At 43.4% G+C, this 25,054-nt stretch overlaps 1 protein-coding gene across 1 annotated transcript in view; it reads left to right on the top strand.

Moving 5' to 3' along the window:
* The window catches only part of Myo81F (unconventional myosin 81F), a 198,149-nt gene that overhangs the window by 112,485 nt on the left and 60,610 nt on the right, over window positions 1–25,054 (top strand). The window contains exons 3-8 of the mRNA XM_080282157.1: window positions 17,803–17,865; window positions 20,516–20,768; window positions 21,136–21,326; window positions 23,179–23,391; window positions 24,429–24,706; window positions 24,889–25,024. Of these exons, the coding sequence (XP_080138283.1) occupies window positions 17,803–17,865; window positions 20,516–20,768; window positions 21,136–21,326; window positions 23,179–23,391; window positions 24,429–24,706; window positions 24,889–25,024 (1,134 nt within the window). The remainder of the gene's footprint in view (window positions 1–17,802; window positions 17,866–20,515; window positions 20,769–21,135; window positions 21,327–23,178; window positions 23,392–24,428; window positions 24,707–24,888; window positions 25,025–25,054) is intronic.

The following is a 25,054-nucleotide window of genomic DNA, read 5'->3' on the forward strand; positions in this document are numbered from 1 at the left end:
GCGGGGTGGATTTTTCGTGGGTTGAGCATTGACTCCTAAAATTCGTGACAAAAGTTAGCCTAATATTTTGTCTCCTGCTTCTCAGTTTCTCCTGCTGACAATTTCCGATTCTCGCTTTTTTCTTCTGGCTAAATATCCTTAAGCTGAGATAACCTGACGTTTCCCTAGGCGTCGATAGTGCTCTTTGCTATGAAAAATCAGGGAGAAAAGTGCCATACATGAAAGTTTGTAAATGTGGATGAGGTAGAGGAGGAGAAAAAGGAGAAAAGATCAATAAAACAATAAATAGGGTAAAGAAAAAGATTCTGAATTAGAGTAAGAATGCAAGAACGAGGATAGAATATGAAGAAGGAAAGGAAAGATTACAAAGGAGGAAGAGGAGGTGAGGTAGAGGCGAGACATTTCCGGCTAAGCTCATAGGAAGTGGGGGAAGAGGGAGGGTGAGTGGGAGAAAAGAGGAGGGGGCGGGAGGGAGTGGTAGAAAGTAAGGGAACGGGGAGAAGAGAGGGGGAGGTGGAACAAGAGGTGTGAAGAGGAGAGGGAAAGGGCAGGAGTTTAGTGGTAGGTAGAAGAGAGGGGTGAAGGCAATATGAAGAAATGAGGGGAAGGGAAAAAGGAAGAGTAGTAGTTGGAGAAAGGATGGAAGCGAAGGGAGAAAGAGCAGGAGATAGGAAGGGGGTAGTGAGGAGGAAGTGAATGGAGGTGAGAGAAGAAAAAGAAAAGATTGGGGAAGAGGGGAAGTAGGGTGATGAAGGGAGAAAGAGTAATGGGGGAGGGGGAGAATGAGTGGGGGTGGGGGGAGGGGAAGAAAGAATGGGGGTGGGGAGGAAGGAGAGGATGTGTGTGGCGTACCTGTGGTTAGTATGGAATGGAGGAAGTTTTTCGCAATAAGTGATTCAACATTTCGTTATTTTCATCCCTGGAATGTTGTGTAGTCAGATCGAAATTTCTTACTGGAGCCTTACGATGTTGTGTGTGTGTGTGTGTGTGTGTGTGTGTGTGAGAGAGAGAGAGAGAGAGAGAGATTAACCTGCTAAAGAAAACGGAAGAGAAAACGGAATGGGAGACTCATAGTACCATCTTCTTTGAGGGTAATTTTTCAACAGCCTTTTAAACACTCATAATTACACAGGAAGCGAGAAAGACGAGGCTTCTTAGTTTTATGAAGAGACGTGAGGTAAGGAGGACTAGAGGAGAGGAGAGGACTTTAGAGAGAGGGGAAGGAAAGGAAAGATAAGGATGGAAGAGACAACAAGGTTGAGAACTAAAGCTGAGAGAGGAGTTGAAAAATTGGAAAAGGAGAGGAAAAGAGATTAGTAAGGATGAAAGCACTTGGGGAGGGAATGGAAAGGAAATGGGAGAATAAAGAAGTGAGGAGAGCGGCGAAGAGAAGAGCTGAAGAGAAAGACAAGGGTAGGGAAGGGAAGAGAAGAGGAGATAGATGGAAAACGAGAGGAGAGAAAAAGGAGGCAAGAGAGGAGAGTGGAGAAGGGAAAAAGAGAGGAGAGTGAAGAAGGAAACAGAGAGGAGAGCAAAGACGGGACAGGAGAGGAGGAAGAAGGGAACAGAGGGAAGAGAGAATGGAAAAAGGAGAAAATAGAAGGGAAAGCAGAAAGAGAGGGAGTGTAAGATAAAGGAGAGAAGGGGTTAGAAACAGAGGAAATGGGTAGTAACTCTTTTTTACAGATTCATTTTGCTGTTTTCACCTTAACGTTCTCTTGTATGTCAATTATGTCGCCTTAGTATCGACATAGTTTGCATCAGTAACGTAAAAGAGGATATTGTGGTGTAATCTGTGGAGCAAATCGCCAAGGAAAGCTGTTACGAAATCGCCTGAGCCACTTAGAATGGTTCACTGTGCTCATCCTACAGGCGTTTAGCAGCAGCAGGGATCACCGTAACCTGACCCCCAACCCTTCCCCTCATCCCCACCACCACTACTGCCACTGCCTCTTCTTTAACCCTTTCACAGTGACAGGTCTCCCATACCCAGTACAATCGTCTTAAGGTTATTTTTAACTTCAGATATTACTTTAGCTTCTATCCCACCGCAGCCATCCCTCACATAACCACAACCACTGTTTCACGCATCGCTATTACTACCACCACCACCACCAGCACAACTACCACCACCACCAGCACAACTACCACCACCACCACCGGCAGCAGCACAACTTCCACCACCACCACCACCACTTCCACCACCACCTCCACCAACTCACTCCCCTGCTATTAGCCAGGTAGAAAGTCTCAGATTAGGTTCGGTATCAATTTCATGGAATATTGAAAGATAATTAGAGATGTTACCGTTCTATTCATTCGCTCCTCCTCCTCCTCCTCCTCCTCCTCCTCATCATCATCATCATCATCATCATCATCATCATTATCATCATCATTATCATCATCATCATCATCATGTATTTCATCTCTTTTCTTCTTTTCGTCATCACCATCATCGTCATCAATCATCATCATCTTTTTCACCCGTTTCTTTTTGTTCTCCACCACCACCACCACCACCATCACCCCTGTTCCCTCGCCTCCCCTTGCCCTCGGCAATATCGGAGACGCTAGGGGAATATCGAGTGTCTGTCGTGACAAATGTCAGTAATACTGATGGTATTAGCAGGAGAGCCACAGGGACCTGTTATGTCACTCATTGGGGCGATGATACTACTACTACTACTACTACCACTACTACTACTACTACTACTACTACTACTACTACCACTACTACTACTACTACTACTACTACTACTACCGTACTGCTGCTATTGCTGCTAATAATAATAATAATAATAATAATTATTATTATTATTATTATTATGAACAGTTGGACAGTTTCCGGTAGTTAATATTTGCTTTAATATAAATAATTTCTTATGATTTAGGATGTAAAATAATGTGTTGAAACCTACGTAAAAAAGGAAAAAAATATGATACCAGTATCTGAAAATTTATTTTTCTAACGAACCTGACGGATGCATATTATTTTTTCATTATTTTTATAATTCTCTCTCTCTCTCTCTCTCTCTCTCTCTCTCTCTCTCTCTCTCTCCTTGAACGATGGTATTTTTCCCCTTTTCCTCAAAGATCGTCTTATTTTTTCTCCCCCTCCTGTCCAAGTTCTGATCCCGACGCCGCGTCCTTTGTTCCCTGCCGTCTTCGAATTCGACGGGGCCCAGCACATCCCGTCTTATTTATGGTGGCAGATACAGCACGGGGGGAGACATTTATACCCTCCCCTTACCGACCCCTCCCGCCTCGTATGGTCCACGACGAAGTTAATATGACAGTCGTGTTTGCGTCTGTGTGCCTGAGTTTTATTATTATGTCTAAGGTAACGGTGTGGCATGTTTTAGTTAGGTGCTTAAGTGAGTATACTATATATATATATATAATAGATCTTTTGTGCTTCTATCAGTTTGAAAGTATGTGAAATATGTGGGTGTATTTTTTTTAGGACTGATTTTTAAATAAGGATGAGATTATCTTTGTATGTACACGATACCCGAGTTTTGTAAATATGTCCAAGATGTGATTGTACTCTGTAAAGGTCTCATACCGAGATGAATCTGTCTATTTTGCAGATAGGCACCTGTCTTTACCAGTTTTGTAAATACGTGAATAGAGAGGTAGATATACCGTATTTGGTCGAGAACTGAAATCGATTGTTCAGAAATTAGTTTGTATTGTGTTTTGCGATTTGGAGACAGGATTGATATGTATTCTTCCACCGCAGACGGAAGAATGTAGAAAATGGGAGTGTTTTTAAATGTCAGGATGAGGATATGAATTTTTCTGTTCTGTATGGAAGATGGAAAAGATGTTAAAATTTCCAGTATAGAGGAAAACATAAAGACGGTATGGCAACGTCGGCTACCATAACTTTTTCTCAGCCGGGCCTTCCTTTCTCCCCGCCTCTACCATAAGCCTTCTTCGTCTCCCTCTCTCTTATTGCCCATCCTCCTCCCATTCTCTTGTAGTTCCCATCTTTATCTTTAGTGGGAGTCTTGTTACCTGTATTTATATGTGGTTTCCTGATGTGTGTGTGTGTGTGTGTGTGTGTGTGTGTGTGTGTGTGTGTGTGTGTGAGAGAGAGAGAGAGAGAGAGAGAGAGAGAGAATAATTTCATTTCCGAAAATAAAGTGTAGGGTAATTTGTTAGAGATAGTGTCCTAATATCGTCATTTGATTGATAGGCGACGTGGAGGGTAAAATATTTCTTTCCCTCGTGTCTCCGTTTCCTTCCTGGGGCCAAGATGGAGGCGGATTTTATTTTTTTAAGGAAAAGTTTGTAGAATATTTAGGAGCTGAGAGAGTGAGAGAGAGAGAGAGAGAGAGAGAGAGAGATGACGAAGGGCAGCCTAAACCAGCTCTCCCCTCTGGTTAATTTGATCAGAATAGCCTAACGACCAGGGCAGAAACAATAGTCCCTCCATGTTACATAAGGTGGCCCATAGCCCCTCATTCCACCCCTTTACCTATTCTCCTTCATTATTTTTCTTACTTCTTTACGTAACACATAAGATTCATGTTTTCCTCTATTTAGGTGTTTCTTCATCTTGTCTTCAGGATATTTTCGAACATTTCTCGTCCCCTTTTCCTTCATATGTTCATTTTCCTAGTGTTCGTCGTCTCATTCTCTCGTTTTTTTCATTTTTCTTCTATCTCTTTGTATATCTTCATTCTGTTGTCAGGTTTTCGTATTTTCATCTTTCTCCGTCATTCACCTATTCATTTTCCTAGTGACTTTTTAGGATCTCTGTATATTTTCCTTATTCTTTTTCATCTCTTCACTTTTCCAGCATGTTTCTTCATTTTCCCTCTTCCTTATTTAGTTTTCCTTTTTTTTCCTTTACCATGCATCTTTCTGCGTTTCCTCCTCTTTCTAGCATCTTTTTCGTTTTCGTAGTATTTGTCTCTTTTTCCTTTTCCATCCATCTTTCTTCCATCTTCCTTTTTGTAGTATTTTAACCCCCTTTCCATTCTGCATCTTATTTCTTCGTTTCCTTCAACTGTTCCGTTCCTCTTCCTCCTTTAGTACTGTTTTTACTGTTATTAATCGACCCTTTCCGTCTACCCAGCGTCGTTCCTATTCATCTTTCTTTAGTTTCTCAGCTCTTCCCTTGCTGTTTTCTGCCACCACGTCCTTACACCGTTGTGCTGTTGAGAAATTGTTCAGACTATTAAGATTATCTGATATTGGCCAAAATAATCACCTAAGAGTGTTAAAAAAAAAAAAAAAAGATTATTCGAGATTTTTCTTAACTCATTGGCAGCTAAGATTTACTCATGACTCGCATGAACCATATTAAAAATTATGTTTTTTTTTTATTATTGTTTTTATGCCCGTTACCTCTAGAAAATTTTATCCAGATTAGGAGGGACCTTTCGTAGCGAAGATGTCACTGTTAGTCTGCGTTAAACCACAGCATAACGTAAGTGCATCCCAGGCAGGAGAGAGAGAAAGAGAGAGAGAGAGAGAGAGAGGATTTTATTAAACTTCGAAGAGTCCCATAGATTCATAGGAGTTAATGAAGGCTGTATCAAACCCCTTCAGTACGTGACGTGTATCTTAATGTGAGTGAAATCGTCTGAAGATTGATATAATACTTCATTGGGTTGAAAGGGTTAAAAGCAGAAGGGTGAAAGGGTTGTGGGTGAAAGGGTGGAGGGTGAAAGTCTGTGGGGGTGGGGGAGGAGGAGGAGTGAAGAGAGGGAGAGGTCATACCCAAACCACGCTCCGTTGACCAAGACAAACAAGGCTGGAGTCATACCCCATCTCACACACACACACACACACACACACACACACACACACACACACACACACACACACACACACACACCTGCATGAGCATGACGATGAGTCAAGAGGTGAAGAGGCGATGGCGTGGGAACCAGGGCGAGGAGGAGTGGATAGAGAGAAACTGGAGGGAAAAGAAGAGCGAAAAAAAAAAAAAAAGGAGGGAAAAGAAAGCTGATAATATGCTGATAGAAATTTAAAGATAATGATGGGAGATGGAAGCAAGCGCGCGCGCGCGCACGCACACACGCACACACACACACACACACACACACACACACACACACACACACACACACACACACACACACACACACACACACACACACACACACACACACACACACACACACACACACACACACACACACACACACACACACACACGGGGAAGTAGACGGAAGAAGTGAAAAAAAAAATAGTGAATGAAATGAACCGGAAGGGAGGAGAGGAAGTGTAGGAAATGGGAAGGGAGGAGAGACTGGAACGAGAGAACGAAGAGGTAGGGTGCTAAAGGAAAAAGATGCGAGGGTCCTAAAGAAGGGGAGGAAGGAAAGAGGATCAAAGAAGAGAATGAAAGGGAAGTCGAGAAGAGGTAAAGCAGGAAAGGTGTGAAGGAGAGGAGGAAGGCGAAGAATGGAAAGGGATCAGGAAGAAGAAGTGACAAGAAAGAAGGAGCATAAAGATGGGAAGGAAGGAAAGAATATGAAGGGAGGGAATGGAATGAGAAGGGAGAAAAGTTGAAGCAGGAAAGGAAAGGTGTAAAAAGGAAGAACAGGAGGAAGACGAAAGGTGAGAAGGGGAAGGAATGGAAAAGAGATGACAAGAAGATAGGAGCATGAAAAGGGGAAGGAGAGGAGATGAAGGGAGTGGAAGAGAAGGGAAAAGAGGGGGATGGGGGTTGAGCTGAGGAGAACGTGAGTAAGAAGAAAAGAAGGAGGGGTGGGAAAGGAAAAAGATGGAGAAGAGGTGACAAGAATGAAGAGGAGGGGGCAAGGGTGAGAGGTCAGTCACGTTCATGACGGGTGTGGTGGAGAGGAGGGGAAAAAGGTGGTGTTAAAAAATAAGAAATTTATGAAAAAAATACATAGCCAGCTGTCAGATTAATCACATGCAAGGGATGGAAGATTTTATGGATGATAAGGATGTATGAACACCGATATGGGAGAGTGTTTGTCTTGTGTGTAGAAGAGTGAGGTGTAGATGATAAAGTTGGTAGGAGAGGGTGTTTTGTCAGGAGAGTGTGTGTAGAGTTAGTGGGAGAGAGTGTAAGATAGTGTTTAGATGAGTGTGTGTTTATGACTTTGTTGGTAGTGTTTGAGTGTGTGTGTATGATTGTGTCGGAAGGAAGGGGTGTGTAATGCTGTGTATGATACTGTTGGTTGGAGATGATGTTTTGTTGAGAGAGTGTGTGTATAGTTATAATAGTCAGAAAAACTGTGTATGGTAGTGTTAGAAGGAGACGGTGTGTAGGCAGTGTTGAGAGGAGAGAGAGAGAGAGAGAGAGAGAGAATCTTCCCCCCCTGCCCCCATCCTGTGTGGTGGTGCTGTGGGTTTGGTGTTATGGCTCACGTGTGTTTATTGACACCTCCTGATGACCTGATGACAACACCCTCCTCAACACACACTACACGGCCTACACCCCCTCCTCAACATACACTACACTGCCTACACCCCCTTCTCAACATACACTACATTGCCTACACCCCCTTCTAAACATACACTACACTGCCTACACCCCCTCCCTCAACGCACACTACACTGCCTACACCCCCTCCTCAACATACACTACACTGCCTAAACCCCCTCCTCAACACACTACACTGCCGACACCCCCTCCTCAACGCACACTACACTGCCTACACCCCTTTCCCAGTACACAACACTGCCTACACCCCTTTCCCAGTACACACTACACTGCCTACACCCCTTTCCCAGTACACACTACACTGCCTACACCCTTTTCTCAACACGCACTACATTACATTGCACTACCTGCACCGCCTCCTATCTCTACAGTAATTCTCACCCACCCACCCCATCCCACACCACTCACTTCAGTCACACTTCATCTCTCCACCTTAGTCCCATCCACTCCTACCCACTTCATTGCACTCCACCCCATCCCACCCACTTCATTTCCACTCCACCCGATCCCACCCACTTCATTTCCACAAAACTCCACCTCACACCACCCACTTCAGTCCCACACCCCTCATCCCATCCCACCCCAGTCCACCACACTCCTCCCAAACCAGCCCCAACCCACCCACGCCAGTATCTCATCATCATCATCATCATAATCCATTATTATTATTATTATTATTATTATTATTATTACTACTGATACAATGACGTTTTTGAACTGGCATTAATTTCTCGTGGTCTGGGCTCGGGATCGTGATTATATTTTGAGTGGCAGAGGAGGATTCGTGGCACCTCTTCCTTATCGATTTATTTTGCATATTACACGTTGACATTCTCTTGTATGTTGCTTGTATGGTTTCATTATAAACACAATTTGCTTAAAAGCATACGAAATGATATTGCATTGTAATATGCAGAATAACACGTTAGGATAAAGATGTTGCGAAATCTCCAAAGCCACTTAGAAAAAGGCGCTAAGTGGTGTGGTGTGGTGTTATGTTAGTGCGCGTCCACACGTGTGCTCGAACAAGTGCCGGCAACATGTATGCAACACAATAACGAACACGCTGCAAACATGTTGGGAACAGCAGCGTCCAGATCATGTTGGCAACATCATAATGAAGTCTCAGCTGCCTGGTATGGACACTCATATCCCATCGTCTCTGCTGCCAGTGTTCGAAGCTGCACTGAAACATGTTTGCATACATCTGTCCAAATACTGCTGCATACATGTACTCAAACATGTTGCCAAACCGAGTTGACAACATTTGTTCGAGGGCACGTGTGGACGCGCCCTTATGTGGTGTGACTCGTTCTGGTTGTATCCGGTCTGGTTTTTGGTGTTCTGGTATTATCTGGCATGATGCTGTTTTTTGTTGATAATGTGAGCGGAGGTTCAGAACCCTGCTTATCATGGGAGTGGGGTGGCCTTTGATAATTATGTCCTGTGTCCTGTCCCAGTTGTTGTGTCATAGTAGGTGTGTGTGTGTGTGTGTGTGTGTGTGTGTGTGTGTGTGTGTGTGTGTGTGTGTGTGTGTGTGTGTGTGTGTGTGTGTGTGTGCTTCACCATATTGATCTACTCAGCTTCAGGACAAGCATACATTCACTCGTAGGTATTTACCATGGCCACCACCAGACGATGTCATTCACTTTCGTGAACACCTAGCAGTTAAATGATTAACTATATCCCATCGGTCTACCTCCAAAATTGAGGAACAAGAAAAAAAAAAAGAATTGTACGGTAGGTGTAATTATGGTAATGCTGGTCATGCTGATGGTTGAGGAGAGAGATGATGCCTTGCGTAGAAAATGTGAATATTGTTGCAGATGTATTTGAGGTGGTAGCTGTCATTGTGTAGAAGTCGTGAATGTTGTAGTGTTAGTTGTGGTAGCCATACACAAGTTTACTAGGTATGGTAATGGATGCAGTTCTGCCTATGAGACTGGGAACTCTTTTGGTGGGAAGGTCGTGAATGATGATTGTGAGAAAGAGTGTTGGCTGTAATGGAACTGAGTGGGAAGAGATATTTTTGTGGGGGAGTGCAGTCGTACATTATTCGTATTATTATTGTGCGAAGATCTGCTGTATCCAGCACATTCACATCATTGTTCTTGTTACACCCTTCACACGCATTGTTCAGTCACGCCATCCTCCTGCTCATACGTTATCACATCTCAATCACACCACACCACTGGACCGTTAGATTGATTGGTAAGGTGGATGACTGGAAATCGTAATGGTGCCAAGATCAAATCCCCCAAATACCTGTTGTGATTTCATCCAGATCCCGCCGAAATGATAGGCCAGGCCTCAGTCAACTGCACCTCGCCGGCTAAAGAATAATTCTGAGAATCGTAGGCTAAAAAATATGATTGCAGTAGACTTCATCTGATGTATAGATGGTATGCATAGAACACAACCGACACAGCACTGAAATACAGAGGAGTGTATGACTTCAATTCATTTGGTGTATTAAATGATGAGCGGTGCTGAGTAAAGACAAGAAGTAAAAGAAAAGAAAAGAAAGTAAAGATATGGTGTCACGCTGTAAGCTTCTGTAATTATCGTCTTGTAAAACACACGTTGTTGGGTCTTATCAGTGGTATTGATCAACGTTTGTGGACAAAGGGTTGTAAGTCCTCTCAGTAAAGGCAGTCGTTAAAACACTATAATCATCTTCTTTCATACTGCAAGGGAAGTTTGGTGTAGCGGCATTGTCGATGGCCTCAAAGTAGCTCTCTGGCTTTATGCTGATGACCAAGCCAGTCACGCAGTAACTGAAGAATATATCCAACTTTACTAAACTGTATTTGAGGAATGGTGAAAGACTAAGATCTGCTTTGATTACAGAAAAAAGTGATACTGATAGTGAACAAAAGCATTGCTTACGTATACAGCAGGTATATATTATGTATTATGCACTGAAAGAGAAAACATCATTATTTAATCAGCCTTCTCCAGCTACTTCCCTGAATCTGGACGTAATTGCCAGGCGTGTGGTTAAAGTCTGCTAAGAATCAGAGAAGAATGTAAGTGCATGAAGTAAGAGACAAGGAGGTTTGGCCAGCTCACTGTTTACTCAGCCGTTGGAGTTCACTTGTGCAATCCATCCTAGTTATTGATGCTGCCATTTAAGTTCAGAAGCCTCACTCACTAGCTCCTGCAGTGAGGCAGTACAGTCTGCTGGCGTGAGGTACAACACTGAAGAGTGAACATTGCATAAAAAGTGGGGCAATCGGGGAACCTGGGATGGTCATACTCTACTCATTTTCAGTGCGCCTCTTGCACAAACCACTTTGTCAGATTGTATCAGGGCCAACTCCCGCGTTCACAAAGCTTTCCACTGGTGTCATTGACTAGTTTTATTTTATTTCTGTAACAGCTTCAAGAGCACAGTCCATTTTTATAATACTGTATTCAAAAGAAAGTTACTACTACTACTACTACTGCTACTATTATTACTACTACTACTAGCCTTGGTTCATGTAGAAGGTTTAAAGGCTTACACGGGAACTCTGTTGTTGGTTGCAGTATATACTTGATGCAGTCTTGTAGCAGAGGAGAAAATGAAAGCTTTATTGAATTCGGTCCTTATGTGCAAGAATTAGAGAGGAAGAAAATGCATTTAGTTTCGTACGGACCAGAATCCCCTTAATCTTGACGACATATTTTCTGTATCAAATTCAGGGCAGAATACCTCAAAACCTCCTATTATGAGCCGATACAAAGCTCTGCAGTTATGGGAGGCAGTCAGCAGCGGTAACCTTGTGCAGCGTGGGTGGCTTTACCTTACAAAATATCATGTAACTATTTAAACGATCGGCACAGTTAGAGTTACTGTAAATTGGGACTAATATATACTGTAAATTGTGTAGTGTTAGATAATAGAGTATAGTTTAGCTTATACAGTACCGCTTGTGTGTTCTTGTTTCAGTGCCGTGGATTGATTCTGTGTGTGTGTGTGTGTGTGTGTGTGTGTGTGTGTGTGTGTGTGTGTGGGTGGGTGGGTCTCCATCGATTCTACAAGGGAGTGATAAATTTTACAGTAGCTGCGTGGCTCAGCTGGGGACATGATGAAATGGTGGTAGTAAAGCCCGTAGAGTTCGCCACTTAAACAAAGCAGCAATTGCTTTGATAATTTGGTTTTGATAATTTATTGTTTAGATAATGTTGTGTTTAGAAAATTTCGAGTATTGACAATTTTGTAGTGGAGGTTGAAAGTATGAGACTGTATACTACAGTATATGTGCGCAGAGGGAGAGAGAAAGTATGTGAATATACATGTGGAAGTGGAGTGTTCGTGTGTGTGTGTGTGTGTGTGTGTGTGTGTGTGTGTGTGTGTGTGTGTGTGTGTGTGTAGCCTCGGGAATGTCTGGTTGAGGCGTGGGTCCCTGGCGCCAGGAGAAAGAGAGAGAGAAAAAAAAATGGGTGACGGAGGGAGGAGAGGCGTGGGGGATGGAGAGGGGAAGATAGTGGATGCAAAGGAGGAAGGGAGGCTGACTCATGCCTTACTCATTCCCCCCCGTCATGCAAGACTCATATGATACTTCCACCCTGACTCCTGAACTCTTAAACAATATCGTCTGTCGTAGTGGGGTTAATACTGTCTTTTATCTTCCTTACTACCCAGTTTCCCCCTTTTATTCAGTCGGTTCCTCATCTTCCGTCGCTTGCTCGTAAATTCTTGTTATTTTCCTCTTTCCCTTCATCCAACAACTGCCTTTTTCATTTTTCCCATCTCAGCTCATCGTCTTTCGTTTCCCCCACTGTTCCCATCCAAACTTCCACTCCTCCCGTTGTCCCAAGCCCCACTTCCCTCCTCCCCTGTCCCCACCTCAACTCCCCAGCCTGCCTCTGTCCCCACTCACACTCTCCTTCCTTCCTCTGAGCAACTCAACAATCACTTCCTCCCATACTGTGCTTCACTTAACACTTCCCACCCCCACTGTCCCTGCTTCACTTACCCATCTCCATCTACTGCCGTTGTCCAAACTCCCCCTCCCATACCCACCTCAGTTTCCCCTCTCATACCCACCTCAGTTTCCCCTCCCATACCCATATCCCTACTACAACTTCCCCTTCCTGTATCCCCTCCTCAGCCCCCCTCACCTCCCATCGCCCCTCGTTAACTTCTCATTCTTTCTTATCCCATCCCTCCTCTATCACCACCTCAACTTCCCCTACCTCGCATATCTGCATTCCTACTTCATTTTCCTCATCATTGGTTCGGCTTTCCACCTTCCCACAATTCCTGCCTCTGCTGTCTCTTCTCCATCTCTCATCTCGACTCTGCTGCCACTCCTCACTCTTCTTTGTAAAGCTAGGGACCTGTAGGTGAATCGACTATTACCGCCGATACTCTTGAGGAAGACTGGGACTTAGAAAAATTATCGCCTCAGTGATTCATGCAGTTGATAAGCGTAAGTTTAAGGACTCTTCCTCCTCTTCTGCGTCTTCCTTATTATTGCTGTCAGTTCCCTTCGTCCTCTTGAACTCACCTTCCTGCCCCTTATTCTAAAGTCACCCCTTTCCTCTACCTTTTCCTTCCTCACCTCCTCTTCCCTTACTGTCCCCTTTTCACCTCCACTTCATTTGATGTTACCTTTTCACATCGCCCTTTTAGTCTGTTCCTTTTTCAACGCCCCCTCCTCCCTCTCCTCTGTTTCACATCCACGTCCTTCCCTTCCCCCTCCCCCTCCCATTCATCACCTATTCCTTTTTCATCTCCTCTTCCTCCCCTGTTCATTCTTCAGCTTCCCTTCCGTTCCGTAATCCTGATCCCACTTAATGTAACCCTTTCCTCTTACCTTTTTGTACCTCACCTCCTCTTCCACCCCTATTCATGTTCCCTTCCTTCCTTCCATAATCCGGTTTAACCCCTTCCTTCTCCCTTTCCAACTTCCACCTCTCCTTCACTCCCTGTTCATACTTCAATTCCTGCTCCCCCTACTATTTCCACTCTCCTCCCTCCCCTCATTTGTATATTACTTCCCTATCCTTCGTTTCCTTATTTCTACGTAATCCCCTTCATCAGTAAGTGACTCGTAAGGTGAATAAAATCATGTAGTTGTAGCAGGAATAAGCTAGAAAAAAAATTAATAGGAGTGAAGGAGATAATTGTCTTTCCCCCCTCCCTCAGTTCCTACCTCAACTCCCCTTCTCCATCCCTGTTTCAATCTCCTCTTCCACTCTAGCCCCCCACCCTACTCCCGCCTCATCTACCCCCTCTCTTCATTTTCCAGTCCCCCCACTTCCTTCCTGCCGCCGATAATTGCATTACCCCTCATTTTCAACCATATCATCGCTCCTTCCCCCCTCCACCCACCCACTGCGCCTTCTCTCATATTACTCCTCCTCCTCCTCCTCCTCCTCCTCCTCCTCCTCCTCCTCCTCCTCCTCCTCCCATATCAACTCTCATTCCCTTCACTTTCAACCGTGTATGTACTTTCCTTTTACCTTCCACCAGTATTTAAGTTACCGTAGCTTCTCCTCACATCATATTTCCTGTTCTTATCAAGTTTTCCTTCCCTGCAGTCAGTCTTTTCTCCAGTTACGTATGCTTTCTTCCATCATTCACTTTGCTACATTCACTGTTTTCCCTCTTTCTCTACCTATACAAATACTTCCTTGCTCACACCTTTTTCTTCCTTTACCTGTCCATCTTCCACTCCTGCACTCTTTTACCGGTCCACTCTCATCTCTTGCACTCTTTTACCAGTCCACTCTTATCTCTTGCACTCTTTTACCAGTCCACTCTCATCTCTTGCACTCTTTTACCAGTCCACTCTTATCTCTTGCACTCTTTTACCAGTCCACTCTCATCTCTTGCACTCTTTTACCAGTCCACTCTTATCTCTTGGACTTCTTTTATTTTGCCAGTCCACTCCCTGCTTTTGCACTTTATTTCCTCGTCAGTCCTCCCCTCACACACTTCTTTCACCAGTCCACATCCACTTACTTTCTCGCTTCCTTCTTTCCCTCACCCTCCCTCCCCATTCAGTTATTTCCACTTCACACACACACACACACACACACACACACACACACACACACACACACACACACACACACACACACACACACACACCTTTTTCTCTTCCTTCCCTCACCATCCCTCCTTCCCTCTTCGTTTTCTTCTTTATTTTCCTTCACCCCCTCTTCCCCTTCCCACCTTCCCACGTTCTTTTTCACTTCCCGTATCGCCCACCTCTCCACTCATTCATTTTCCTCTCTCCCATCCCTCTTTCTTCAATTATACGCTTTCCCCCTTCCCCTCTCACACTCTCCACTCATCAGCTTTTCTATATTCTCTTCCACTTTCCCCACTCATATGTTTTCCTCTCTCCCCTCCAGCCTTCGCCCTCTCCGTTCCCACACCCTCCCACTTTACAACCTTTTTTTTTTTTTTCTCCCCATATTAACCCTCTCCCCACAGTTCTTCCCCTTCTTCCCTTACCAACCATCCTTCATACACGCGCATCCTTCCTTCCCTTCCCTCACCATTATCCCACTCTCCTCACCATTCCCCCTCCCTTCTGACAGTTTTCTTCTTCTCACTATTTTTTTTCCCCTCACCACCTTCCTCCCCCCTCACCATTGCCCTTTCGCTCTTTACTCCCTGCTATCCCCTCACCCACGATCTCTCCCCTCCCTCTTCCTCCCAAGCTTGTATGTTTTATCCCCTCCCCGCTGCATCTTGTTTCCAGGCGTCCCCACACTTCCTGCTTCACTTCTCTCCGTCCTTCTCTTTTAATCTCCCACTTTGTCTTTTCCCCTTTGCTCTTCTCTTCTCTTCCGATTCATCTTCTACTCTTTTTCCTGCACCTACTGGTCCAGTCTTTTTTCTCAACATCCTGCTTCACTTCGTCTCCTCCACTTGCTGCTACACTTCTCGTCTCTTTCCACTAGTTTCTCCACTCCTTTCCATCCCTTTTTTCGCCCCACGCTTCCCGTCTACTTCCTGCTTTTCCTCTCCCTTCCCTCCGATATTCTGTCCTCCTTCTGTTTGCTCCAGTTCCCTCGTCCTCCTACCCTCCTCTCCCCATTCTGCCCCGCCCCATGCGCAACGCGATCGTCATTCGAACCGCGCCGATTGCAAGAGCAGGACGCGGGAAAATCAAACGCACACAGGATCATAATAAAAAGCAACCCACCTGTGTTTTATGGTCCATGGGAGACTGAATTGCAGAGTGAAAGTAAATTTAAAGTTCTTGCAAGTGCAGTAAAAGAGGTGGGCATTTAAGATCGCTTCCCACTTTTATATTCCACACGGGAGCAAACTACAAACCTCCCCATAACGTACCGAAGTTGAAGAGGTGTACAGCTAAGAGGAAGGTTAAATGTCTTTCCTTTTTCAGACGTGGTGTACTCTTGTGTATGATTGATGAGCGTAAGGTGAGACGGGAGGAGGAGGGACGACAAATTGAAAGGGAGTACAGAAGTGGAGAGAGAGAGAGAGAGAGAGACGAGTAGGCCATTTGTAAGAGGGATGGAAAGAAAGGAAATAGGAAAGGAGGAGGAGGAGGAGTGGGAGTCAAAAGTAAGGAAAGCAGTTGGTATGAGAGAGAAAAAGATACGGTAGGAAATTGGGAAAGAAGGGGATGAGTGGGAATGAAGAGGAAGGATATGCTTGGTAAGAGGGTTGAATAAAGAGGGAGACTGGAGGTAAGGAGAGCAAGGATGGCAATGTTAAAGAGAAATGGAGAGAAAGAATGAACAGGCAGTGTGTAATCAGTAAAAGGGATGGGAAGAGAAGAAATTGGGAAGGAGGAAGAGGAGAGAAATACAGTAATCAGTAATAGGGGTAGAAAGAGAGAGGGAAGAGGCCGTCTAGGGGAAGGCATGTAATCGATAAGAAGGATGGGAAGAGGGGGAGTGAGGGGAAAGGGGGAGAGGAGAAAAAGGCTAGAGGAAGGGGTGAAATCAATAAGAGGGATGGGGGGGAAAGTGTGTCAGTGGAAATGATAGAAAAGAGAGGGTATCAGAGGAAGGGGAATGAGAAGAAGACACGGGTAAGGAGGAGAAAAAAAAAAAGGGAAACCGGTAATATAGTCCAAAAGGAAGGAGGGAGTTAAGCTGGTAAAAGCTGAGAAATGGAGGGAGTAAGAAAATGAGGAAGAACGAAAAGAGAAACTGAAAAATACAAAAAGGAGGGAGGAGTAAGGAAGTGGGGGAAATAAGGCAAGTGTGTATTGATTTCAAAGTACACTAAATTGTTGAAATGGAAGAACTGCACCCACATACTGTATGTTAAAGTTGTTTATACAAAAGGTACAACAGTTTCGGCCGACTACATGTATGTATAATTCTACCAAAAGAATTTTGAGAAAAGAGTAATGAAAGTGTGAGAGGAGTGGAAAGTTGAGGGGGTGGGGGGAGGCGACCCAGGTGTTTAAAGTTAGGAGAAACGAAATTGTAAGTTGAATGGAAATATTTAAAAAAATAGTCAGTGTTTCAAGATGGAAGTGAAAGTATTGGAAGGAGATAAAGTAAAAATATTGACGGAGAGAGAGGCATGAAAGAGAAACAAGGGGGAAGGAGAGTAAAGGGTACCACTGCCGAAGTTGGGACGGTATGTGAGTAGAAGGAAGAAGTAGACAATAAGAACGAGCGAAGGGTAAAGCAGGAAAGGGAGAAGTGAAGGAAAAGAGCGGGTTCTGCGGAAGTGAGGTAGGTAGATGAGTGGAAGGGAAGAGGAAAGGGCATGAAGGTAATGTAAAATGAGGAAGGAAGAGAGGGTGGTCCTGGGAATGTCAGATGAGTAAGGAGAGAAGGTCGGTATATGAGAAGAGGATGGGGAGGTAGAGGACAGGAGAGGAAACGAAAGGAAAGAAAAGGATGGAGGAATGGAATGGGAGGAAGGCATAATGAGTGGAAGGAAAAGTGAGAGGGAAGGGAAACGAAAGAGGAGGGGGAGAGAGAGAAAGAAGGGGGAAAGGAGATGAGAAGAGAGAAGAGGGGGAAAGGGAAAGAAAAGAAAGGGAAAGGAATGGAATGGGAGGAGGAAAGAGTGAATGAAAGGAAAAGTGAGAGGAAAAAACAAAGGAAAGAAAAAGGTAGAGGAGTACAATTGAAAACAAACAGCAACCTAGCGATTCGGTGAGGTAACCACTTTGCTACGATGTGTTTTTTTAAAATTCCATCTACCTTTGTACGACTTTATCCAACTAAGGAGAGACTTTTCAAACTTTTTTTAGTAGTGTGTGTGTGTGTGTGTGTGTGTGTGTGTGTGTGTGTGTCCTAATAATAATACTTTCACATGTGTCAAGAACTTTCACGTCACTGTTCATACTCTTTCATTCATCCCAGTGCATTGTAACCATTGTTTCCTTAACATCAGCACTCAGACCTACACTGGCAGCATCCTCGTCGCAGTTAATCCCTACAAAGAACTCGAAATTTATGGAAATGTGAGTACTGTGTAGTGTAAGTTCACAATTTCGTAATTTATTATTAATGTCAGATTTACCTCTCATTGCTATCTTAATTACACCTTAACCATGTAACAGTGTGTCATAGGTTAACAGAGATTTGACCAGGGTGGGGTTGGGGTAGTTAAAAAGGGGATTACAGTGGTTGCAAAGTTAGCTTGGGCAAAACATTTCCAATCGTCATATTGTATTATTTAGAAGACTGCAGTGGTGGGTGGTGGCGACCATCATCCACTCACATGATGTAGTGCTGCCTACTTCTTCCTTAGCCTTTATCATTTTTTTTCTGTTCCTGCCCTCCTATCTTCCTATTTCTCCCATCTTTCCTGTCACTACTTATTGCTTTTCTTTCTGTTACAGGTGGCTTTACATTGAGTGACAAGCCATTTGGTTTCCTGTAACCCAAGAAACCATTTACAACGCTGGGTGGTAACCACATAACCAAACCATACATGCTCCCTACGTGTCAAGTGGGTTGGTGGAGGGTTAGTGCCCCTCCCTGTAAAACAAATAACTCAGAGTCAAATGGCCATCCCGTACGGGATTATGGCGTCTGGCAAAAGAAAGAAAGAAGAAGAAGAAACTGTATGGCTCTGGTTTACTGAAACTGATATTTACTTTGTTTTGTTCATAAAGTTGAGTTACAGCTGATACATTACTTTTTTATCATAGATAGATAGATAGATAGAGATAAACAGATAGATAGATAGATAAAGATATCTGTGTGTGTGTGTGTGTGTGTGTGTGTGTCCTACAGCAATATCATATCGCTCAGATCTCTTTGGGAAATTACTAACGTCAGTCTTTGGACCGGGGGAAGGGGGAGACTTCATCATCCTGCCCCTTAGACTCTGATCGACTTACCCTCCCTTCTTCCCCTGCCCCACTGTTCCGCCGCCAGTGTGTGCTTTCCTCATGGTAACCGCATTAGGTCAGTTTATCGTAGGAAGTCATTAGTATTATCAGCCGCCAATCTTCATTAGTGCTTGGCTGGTCTGGCCTGAATCCCGACATCAGTCATCATTACCTGACGTATCTTAGAGAAATTAAAGGAACACAAGAAGAGTAGCACTAAGTGGATGAATGGATACGAAAACAGTGTTGCCTTGTTTTTCAGTAGATAAGATTCGCGTGAGGACGGTGAAGTTTCCTGATACCCCTGGGCGTACGAGGATTTAAGTTATGGGATTGAGTTCCACAAACTTAAACAAGCACACAGGAATACATAGGAAGTACAGATAACAGGAGGCCTATTACACCGTAGAGGTTATCGGCTGGGGGGGGGGAGGAGGACTAATTCCTTTTAAGATTTAACCAGCGTGTGCAATAAAGGGTTGGAAGAAGAAAGGCTCTCTTTATACTAATTGGCTGTTGCATATACCGGAAAAAAAAAAACAGGAAAAAGGAAAACACTATGATTGTTTGAAAGAACAAACATGAAAATTTCTATTTAAGAAGAGACAGAAAAGGAAGGAGAAGAAACAGTGGCGTAGCTGGGATCTTATTTCTTGCTGAATGAATGTGGGAAAGTAAAAAGCGAAACCTAAAGGTGAAAGTAGCAAAAAGCATTCAAGGATTAAGTTAATTTGTTTGGGATATCTGGTATATCTGGGCGAATTTGAGGAGGGAGGAGGCGAGGTAGGCCAAGGAGAAGGTGGAGGGACATTGTGGATGAGTGTGTGAGGAAGAGAGGTATGGAAATCGGTGAGGCTAGGGGACTGACAAGATCCCGAACTGGCTGGATGAATGTTGAGAAGTGCATGATCAGGGATTTGGCACCCCCTTTTATCGTGACAGCGTTCGGATTGACTCTGTCGAATATGTTTATGTGAAGCTACAGAATGTGGTGAAAGAGTTTAGAGGATCAGATATAACGAGGATTGCTGGAGCTTGAATGATGAGTGAATGGAAGTGTGGCCCATTGGAGTGGGCAAACTTGGGCTGTCTGGACGTTGCTACTCCTCACTCTGCCCTAGGGTGGGAAAGGAGGTCCAGATGATGATGATGATGATGGTATATACAGTACACACACACACACACACACACACACACACACACACACACACACACACACACACACACACACACACACTGTATATATATCATCATCATCATCAGCCATTTGAGTATCCACTGCAGGACCGGCCTATCCCAACCGAAGTTGGGACGATACAGCCAATGTATCTCTACCAAGTGGCTTAGGCTGTCTGGCAGAAATTGTATGTATGGTGAAAAGTGTTTGTAAGTGTAATTGTAGTGTTGGAGTGGCTTTGGATGTGTAGGTAGTCTGTGAACCAAGTGTAATCGGCCCGCACAAGCTGACTGGGTGCAAGCATACTTTATAGTAAGCGACACTGGTTCAACCACGGCACCCCTTGTGTCTGCCAATGGAGCACATGGCCAGGTGAACACTCTCAAAGTTTATTACCTTGGCAGGGCGCGAACCCTGGTTCACCCGTGTACTAAACACACACTCTGCCACTGTACCACAGAGGTGTATATATATATACACACAGTTGTTAGTTTTTGTGTTACTCAGTTCAGTTATGTGTTTGTTTGTGATGTATGTTAGTGACTGACTAATAGTTATATAAATATATAAAAGTAAACCATTGGATATGTGTTGCAGGAAGCTATTGTCCAGTATCAAGGCAAGAAGCTGCTGGAGGAAGAACCACATGTATTCGCCATCTCTGAGTCCTCCTTTGTGGCATTACAACGGCTTGACCAAAATCAGTCATGTGTCATCTCAGGAGAATCTGGTGCAGGCAAAACAGAGACCACCAAGTTTATCCTGCAGTACCTGTGCTCCGTCACCTCAGGTGTCTCAACCTGGGTGGAACAACAGATTATTGAGGCTAATACCATTCTTGAGGCCTTTGGTGAGTTGATCATTGCCTCCCCACCGCCCTTTTTATTTTAATGAGAAGTAGGAGATTTTTTTTTCCACATGTATTATTTAATTGTAAGGCAATGCATAAATAGTATGGTGTATCTGAAATAGGGTGTATATATATATATATATATATATATATATATATATATATATATATATATATTGTCTGTTTCTTTATCTGCCTATGACCTCCAGGCTTTAAAATGCACTATGTCCAGGTATCTTGAAGTTAACAAATCTTTACTTGCTTTTGTTCAGCTTTCTTTAGAATGGACAAGTTTTATAGATTCAGAGTCTTTTGTTCTTTCTTGATGTGGACTTAAGAAACTTAGATTTTTTTTTTTTTTTTTTAGGTAATGCCAAAACAGTGAGAAATGACAACTCTAGTCGATTTGGGAAGTTCATGCAGGTGTGCTTTGATACATCATGGCACATCAAAGGTTGTGTGATGCAAGACTACCTGCTGGAGCAATCCCGCATCACCTTCCAGGGTCCACAGGAACGCAACTACCATGTATTCTACCAGCTGGTGGCTGCAGCACAGGTCAGATCAGCATTCCAGCCTATGGCATGATGCAAGAATGACAGTAGATTTTTTTTTTTTTTTTTTTTTTTTTTTTTTTTTTTTTTTAAACACTTTGGTATATTATTCATGCTATTATCTGATTATCTTTAAGTAATGATAAAGCCTTACCAGTCTTTGGGTTAAAAAGCATCCTAATTTCTTTTTTCTGTTATGCATAGTTGCTTTGTTCCTTGCTAGTTAGCCCCCTTCAGTTCAGTGCTGTCTCTTTTTAGTTTTCGTCATGCTACCGTCAGACAGTTTTATTTACTATCCTGGGGAGATCTCTTGTATGAAAGGTATTAACGAAGAATATGCATAACTTCACCACACCTTGAAGCTGATGGTAGTAGTAAGAATGAACTAAAAACTACATTGAAGTGGCTGAAAGGTTAAGCCATTCATCCCTTACCTGCTTATCCACTTCCCCAGTATACTGAAATACGTTCAGTGTTATGTAGTTACAAATACAGATATTGCAAGTCACTTTTTTATTGATTCTTGGTACAGAATATCTAATATAGTCCACGGTAATCCTGGACCTGTATGTGTGTATGTGTGTTTGTGTGTGTAATTCACCGGGTCGGTCAGGATCACTTGATGGTCGTGTGTGTGTGTATGTGTGTGTGTGTGTGTGTGTGTGTGTGTGTGTGTCTGTGGTGCAGCCAAAACTACAAAAAGGATTTTGATGAATCAAGGTAGTTGGAATTGGATCCCAGATGGGCCCGTTTCTATTTCATGTTGATTGATTTTTTCTGAAGGAGTGTTTTGGCCCAGAATAAAAGTCCCATTGGTGTTATAATATGTGCACATGGAAGAGGCGGTGGAGCACTTCTGCAGCATTTCATACGTCTTTGCAGAGAGAGAGAGAGAAAGGAAGTGGGGGTTGTTCATCTACACTTCAATTTCTGTTGCTTCATTGATGCTACAAACAGACAGTTTTCATTCAGCAGGGGGGAGGCGGTGGTTCAATCGGTAGAGAGGTGGCGTGGGTTCCTACCGGACCCAGGTTCAAATCCGCGCAGGGGCAGGGAACAGTTTAAGGATTTGAATTTCATGTAAAGCAGACTTTACCGATCTACCACAAGACCCACCGACATGTCGTAAAAATACCCCCGCTAATACCAATACACCAGTCTTGTATGAGACAGCCCTAGCATGTATTCAACATGGACGGTGGGTGTTAGCGCCGAAGTGGTGACGTGTAGAGGTGTGTGGAATGTAGGAGGATTACTGGGCCTTGAGAGCAGGCTGTGAAGCCTATGACCAGAGTCGAGCACATAAAAAAAAAGAAAAAAAAAAAAAAAGAAAATGGTGGTATCTGTGGTGGTAGTGAAGGTAGCTGTGATGGTGGTGGTGGTAGCAGCTGTGATGATGGTGATGGTAGTTGTGAAGACCATGGTATTAGCCAGGATGATGATGATGGTGGTAGCTATGATGATGATGATGGTGGTGGTGGTAGCTGTGATGATGATGGTGGTGATGGTGGTAGCTGTGAGGGAGATGGTGGTGGTAGCTGTGATGGTGGTTATAGCCGTGATGATGATGGTGGTGGTGGTGGTGGTGGTAGCTGTAGTGTTGGTGGTGGTAGCTATGATGATGATGGTGGTGGTGGTAGCTTTGGTGTTGGCGATGGTGGTGGTGGTGTTGATAGTAGCAGTGATGATAGTGGTGGTGGTTGTGGTGATTGTGTTAGCTGTTATGGTGATGATGGTGGGTAGATGTGGTGGTGGTGGTACTGTTCAGAAATGGCACTACATTGAGTGAGTGGATGGTGAGCACTCCCACCAACCACTAAATACTCAATTTTACAAACTCCATTTCTTTACCCCAGAATAACAAGGAGCTAGCAGATCAGTTCCACTTGCATCCAGCCAAGTTCTACACGTACCTGAACCAGTCTGGCTGCATTACCATTGATGGAATAGATGATGCAGCAAAGTTTGATGGCTTGCGGTTGGCCTTCAATGTCCTTCATGTCCCACCTGATATCTGTGAAGGGATCTATGGTACCCTAGCAGCCATACTCTGGCTTGGCAACTTAGAGGTAAGATCATCCTTTTATTGCTTTAACATGCATACGTTTGTACTGTATAGTACATGTACAGTACTGTATTATTTGTAAAAAGCTTATTTGCAATTTTTATGTACACCGTTACTTTGAGACTTTAATTTAATTGTTCAGTATTCTAAACTTGTGATTTGCTAGAAAGTGTTCTAACTACCGTAAGAACTGGGAATAAATAGAAGAGAGTGTATGAGTGAGGTGGAGAAGGAAATATGGAAGAAGAGACCAAAGATGAGGTGGAGTGTTGGAGTGGAGAGATATTTGAGTAAGGCTGATGAGAGTTGGAGGGAATGTAGGCTGATGACAGGAGTGGATGCATGGAAACAATATGTTGGATGGCTGTCCCCTTTGGTATTGGGGAATATGGCTGTAGACTGATAGATAAATGGAATGTAACACAGTAAGTTAATTACTATGTACTCTACAGTACATTTTTTCTGTGTCAGGGAAATCCATATTTTGTATATCCAGTAAACTCTCATTATAACAAACCTTCATTTACCAAATTTTAGATGTGACGAACACTTTGAGCCAGGTGAAGTCTCATATACTATACTGAACAAGGTTTAGTACAGTATGTATGTTGGATGTGGCTTGAACAACAGCATCAGTCCACTTCTGTCTGGCATCGTATAAGTGCTTCTGCCACCACTTAGCCATTTACATAGTTAATGTATTAATTTACTGTAGCTGTACTATAATTTATTTTCTAATTTAAACTTTTAGTGAGTTTTCGTGCAATATATATGTGTTACTGTATATGTGTGTATACAGTACTAAGTTTTACAGAAAACTTAGGCAAAGTATGTGAATGAACTACTATAGATTATGTAACAACTCAGTGTTTGTAAATTTAGATGATTGTCAAATGTAGGATTTAATTGACTTTCTGTTTTATGATCCACTATTCCTCCAGTTAATTTGTTATATAGACGGTTCACCTTCTCAGTTTGTATGAAGATTCCTATGCTCAGGGAAATAACTGCAGAGTAAATTAATACATTACAACTCTGCAGTTTGTGGACATAGATGGTGAAAACTGTGAACTGACAAGCAGCGACAAGGATGTGCTGAAGATCTTGTCAGGGCTGCTGGGACTGACAGAGGAGGACTTGATTACTATCTTCCTTCAGCGGCAGATCAACATCCGTGGCAACATAACTCATATTCCCCTCAAGCATGCTGAGGCACGTGAAAATAGGCATGCAATGGCCAAAGCACTCTACTCTCGCACCTTTGCATGGCTTGTTGACCACATCAACAAGTGTACTAATCCTGGTCAAGATCAGACAAGGTGAATCCCTGTTTTTCATAATTCCCATTTCATATTGTGATATACTGCCTGCCTGAAAGTTTGTGCAGATTTTTAAAAAAAATCTTCGTTTGTACTGCTGTATAGTAGATGAGCAAGTTATATATTTTATTTTGTAAATCATGCCTGAAGTTTTCTAGTGTATTTTATTACTTTTTGGACAGATTCCTTGGTGTGTTGGACATATTTGGATTTGAGAACTTCGCTGTTAACTCTTTTGAACAACTCTGCATCAATTACACCAATGAGAAGCTACACAAATTCTTCAATCATTATGTCTTTGCCCTCGAACAAGAAATTGTGAGTCTCAACACATCTATATGCATCACA

The sequence above is a fragment of the Coenobita brevimanus genome, chromosome 92, assembly GCF_032717465.1.
Source record: "Coenobita brevimanus isolate Jiangsu-jjx chromosome 92, ASM3271746v2, whole genome shotgun sequence".
In the NCBI taxonomy this organism is placed as follows: Eukaryota; Metazoa; Arthropoda; class Malacostraca; order Decapoda; family Coenobitidae; genus Coenobita; species Coenobita brevimanus.